Source organism: Jatropha curcas, chromosome 10, assembly GCF_041381405.1.
Source record: "Jatropha curcas cultivar XTBG-Jc1 chromosome 10, XTBG_Jcur_1.0, whole genome shotgun sequence".
In the NCBI taxonomy this organism is placed as follows: Eukaryota; Viridiplantae; Streptophyta; class Magnoliopsida; order Malpighiales; family Euphorbiaceae; genus Jatropha; species Jatropha curcas.
Window position 1 is genome coordinate 12934762 of NC_143160.1, and position 3842 is coordinate 12938603.

The 3842-nt window shown below is 33.6% G+C and overlaps 1 protein-coding gene across 1 annotated transcript; it reads right to left on the bottom strand.

Moving 5' to 3' along the window:
• Positions 1-278: 278 nt before the first annotated feature.
• LOC149493116 (DNA glycosylase superfamily protein) lies at positions 279-2978 on the bottom strand. Its single transcript, XM_089715785.1, has 5 exons — positions 2125-2978; positions 1851-1908; positions 1670-1753; positions 1422-1557; positions 279-1276 (listed from the first exon to the last, which is right to left on the bottom strand). Exons 1-5 carry the CDS (start codon positions 2765-2767, stop codon positions 995-997), a joined length of 1203 nt encoding a protein of 400 aa, XP_089571911.1. The 5' UTR covers positions 2768-2978; the 3' UTR covers positions 279-994.
• Positions 2979-3842: the final 864 nt, after the last annotated feature.

Below are 3842 nucleotides of genomic sequence, written 5' to 3' on the forward strand. Positions count from 1 at the left end.
TATGAATCAAACTAATAAAATTAATAATTTTTTTAAAAGTATTCGTACTTTATCTTTTTTTTTTTAAATATATGGCCAGAAATAACTTCGTTTAAATAAAAATTCTTAATTTTATTTATTTGATTCATACGTGCAGCCATGAATCCAGTCTAGATAAGTTTTTCCCATTAGTGAGATAAAATTGGATACCTCCAGCCCAGGGTCGGGGCATTTTGCGATTCTATACTATTTAACATTTTAAACTCAAATGGCGTGCGGTCTGTAGTGCAAAAAGAAAAGAAGCGAGCAAAAACAACTCGAGCTTTAGTATTAATTAATTCATAATACACACAAATGAACTTTGTATTCCCTACATGTTAAAATTAATTAATAAATTATATTATACAATGAGCTTGGACTATGCAGATAGTAATTTCTTGACAAATTGAGCTTTAATGGTCGCTTACAGCCTCAAAAGGATGAAGATTTGTGAGCATGAAAGGCTTGGCTGAAGAGCAGATCAGAAGATTCTTATCCAAAGCAAAAGTAGGGAATATTTAGGAATTGTGACCCAAAACTCTCTCATTGATCATATCCATTCAAAGCCAGTTTTTAAAGGGAATAGTATATATTTAAAAGGTATCTCAATGTGTAGACAGTGGTCACAAAAAAAGAAAAAATTGAAAGCAATTGAAAAGTTTTCAAATTTAAACAATACCCACATGCCACTGCCTACCCCTGCACATGCTGCCTGTCCCTCTTGTGCCCACACTCATTAGACCCATATTTAAAAAAAAAAAAAAAAAAAAAAAATCTCTCACTACACACAATTACTCAAAAGGGTACTACTAATTAATTAATTAAATAATTAATTAATCATATCTATAGTTAGATAATTCAACTAACTATATATAATCAAACAAAATATATGCTTCTCTTTTGTCGCACTTTGTTTTTTTTTGGGTAGTTATAACTTGTCAATAAACTATTATTAAATAAATTTTTTTGGGTGATTCTATAAAGAGGACGGTGAATTTGGATTCTGAAGAAGTTGAATTTGTTGGTGTCTTGGACAAGTGATTAAATGGTCATTACTAAGGCCAGCAGCTTGCATGAATGAGTGGATTACAGTTGGACCAACAAATCTAAACCCTCTTTTCACCATATCTTTGCTTATGCTTTCTGATTTTGAGGTCTTGACTGGAATTTTGTTGCATGACTTATATTGAGTAGAGATTGGCTTGTTGTTCACAAATCTCCACAAGTACTTGTCAAATGACCCAAATTCTCTCTTAACCTGAAAGTTTTAAACATTAAACAAAATTAAAACAATAGTATTGATGATTTTGCCTTAAACAAATGGACTTGTGAATAGAATTAGAGTTATAAGGAATGTTATAACTTTTATAAGATTATTAATCGACAGTCACTCTGATCATTACCTGGAGAATTCTGCTAGAGTTGTCGACAATGCCTCGAACTTGGCTATTGTCTATGCCATACTGAGTGCTAATTGAGATTATTTTCTTTTCATTGAACTCAGCAACAATTTCTGCATCAAACCAAGAAAAGGCCTCCCTGCAATTTCATAATTAACATTTTCCAGAACTCTATTAATGATCAAGCTTCAAGAATAAGAAACCCTTGAAATTTCTAATCATAGCAGTAAGTTTGTTTAATTTCACACTACCTTAATGATTGTCTTTTCTTCAAGACAGAAGTCCAATCTGATCCTACTTGTGTTCCTGTAAGTACTAGCAATTCAAGCAACATCCTGCAAAACAAAAACAAACAAATTTCATTAATTGCTCATTTATATTGTCACAAATGAGGTTCTGCAAAGAAGAGACGTCGAGATGAAGAAAACTCACTTATCATCATGGACAGGAACTCCCCATTCTTCATCATGGTAAGCAACATAAATAGGATCTGGAAAAGCCACACAAAGAGTTAATTGTAGTACTTTGCTTATTGCTACATAAAAATTCTTGAAGGTTGAGGACACTGTCAGGTTTTGAACCCTCTAATTCCCTGGATTGAAAGACATGTACTCGATTACTGGATTACTACCGCAATGACAGGATTTTTACTACTTCAATAGATTTGCTGTTTATATATTTATAGAAAAATAAAAAGATAAAATACCTGTACTTGGAGTGATAAAACTGCATCTCTTCTCTCCTGTAGCATTATTTGTAGTACTATTATCAGTAGACAAAGAATCAAGAGGCACAACCTTTGCTTCACTCTTAGTAGACTTGATTACCCTTCCATAATGAGCAATTTTGTGTTTTCTCTGTTCTTGCATAGTAGCAACTTGCTCTCTTCTGGCTGCTGCTATGCTACCAGGAGCCTCAAGAATCAAAGAAGAAGAATAATAGTATACGATATTTTGATCAATAGGTTTTGTAGGTAATTTCTTGGACTTGTTTACACTCGTACTCGACACTTTTGTAACGTTTCTTGGTGTCAAAACCTTCTCAGAACTAGAACTTAATGCATTCGAAACATTCCCTTGCTTAAGTGCTGGAAGTCTAGGCGATTTCAGCTTAGGAGATATAGGAGGTGAAAATGAAGGCGGCTTAGTTTTAATAGTGCTAGCTTTAGGAGTAGTTGGTAAAGGTAGAAGAGGAGGAGGAGGAGGAGATGATTTTGCTGTAGTCTTTTTGAGTGAATTTTTTCTTTCCAAACTAGGAACTTGGTTTGATTTTGGTTGAAGAACTGGGCGGCCATTAATTTTGGCTATAGTTGCTTGCTGTTGTAGTTTTGATGATTTAGAGGAGCACATTTTCAGGGTTTGTATTTTTTTTTTGTGTATTGAGTATGAATTGTGAAGAGAGGGTGAAAGGACTCAAGGAGGGGTTAGTGTATATAAATTGGAAAGTGGGGTCAATTTTAGGGGAAGTTGTAACATGGGTGGGTTGGGATCTGCCATACAACCCTAATGTGAAGGGTACTGGGTATTGTTTTTTGGGGGTAGTATGAGAGAAATAAGGATGACAATGACTCCCTCCTAATTGGGTCTAGATTAGATTATTATATTTCTTGTGAAGCAAAAAAGTAAGTGTTTGTGGGTCATATGATGGCAACGGGTGAGTGCCCACTTAAAATGCACTACTAGAATTCGAATCCGATCATAAATTAGGTACCCGAATCCGTTTATAATTTTATCTTTAATACTTGAATCCGTCCCAAACCCAATTAGAATTACTCATTTAAATACCTGAACCTGTTAAACATTAAAAATATTTTTTATTTGGTAAGTAAAAATCATAAGATTATTTTGATTTAATAAAAAAATATGAATATAAATATTAAATATAATTATAGCATTAATTATAATATAAAAGGAGTATATATAAAAGTTTTCTTTTAAGAATAATTATTTTATTTTTTTTGAAAATTTATTAAACGGATAACGGGTAATGGGTACCTGAATCCTTGAACTCGACCTGAACCCAATACGAGTAGTAAAATACTGCCTGAATCTGCTCCAAACTCGGTTTTGCACTATCCAATTGTGCTAAAATCAGACGAATCGGATAATTCGCTGGTCGGATAAAATTATCATCTCTAGGTGGGGATAATAGGGTGGTAGCGGTGGTGTTGGTGATGATCTCAATGCCAGCATACCTATCATGGGGTACCCTACAATTTTTCCTACTCTTTTTGTGCCTTTACTGCCTTATAGGCCATGACTCTTCTCTAATCCCAAGTTGAAGTGTGGAATCAAGGACAGAGCGTGACCAATCATTGCTCATCTTAAGGTCTAAGAAGTACTAAATAAATCAAAAAGTTATTTGGTTTTAGTTAGTATACAATATGTTGGTTTAAGTTCAGTGGTTGAACTAATCAAATTAAAT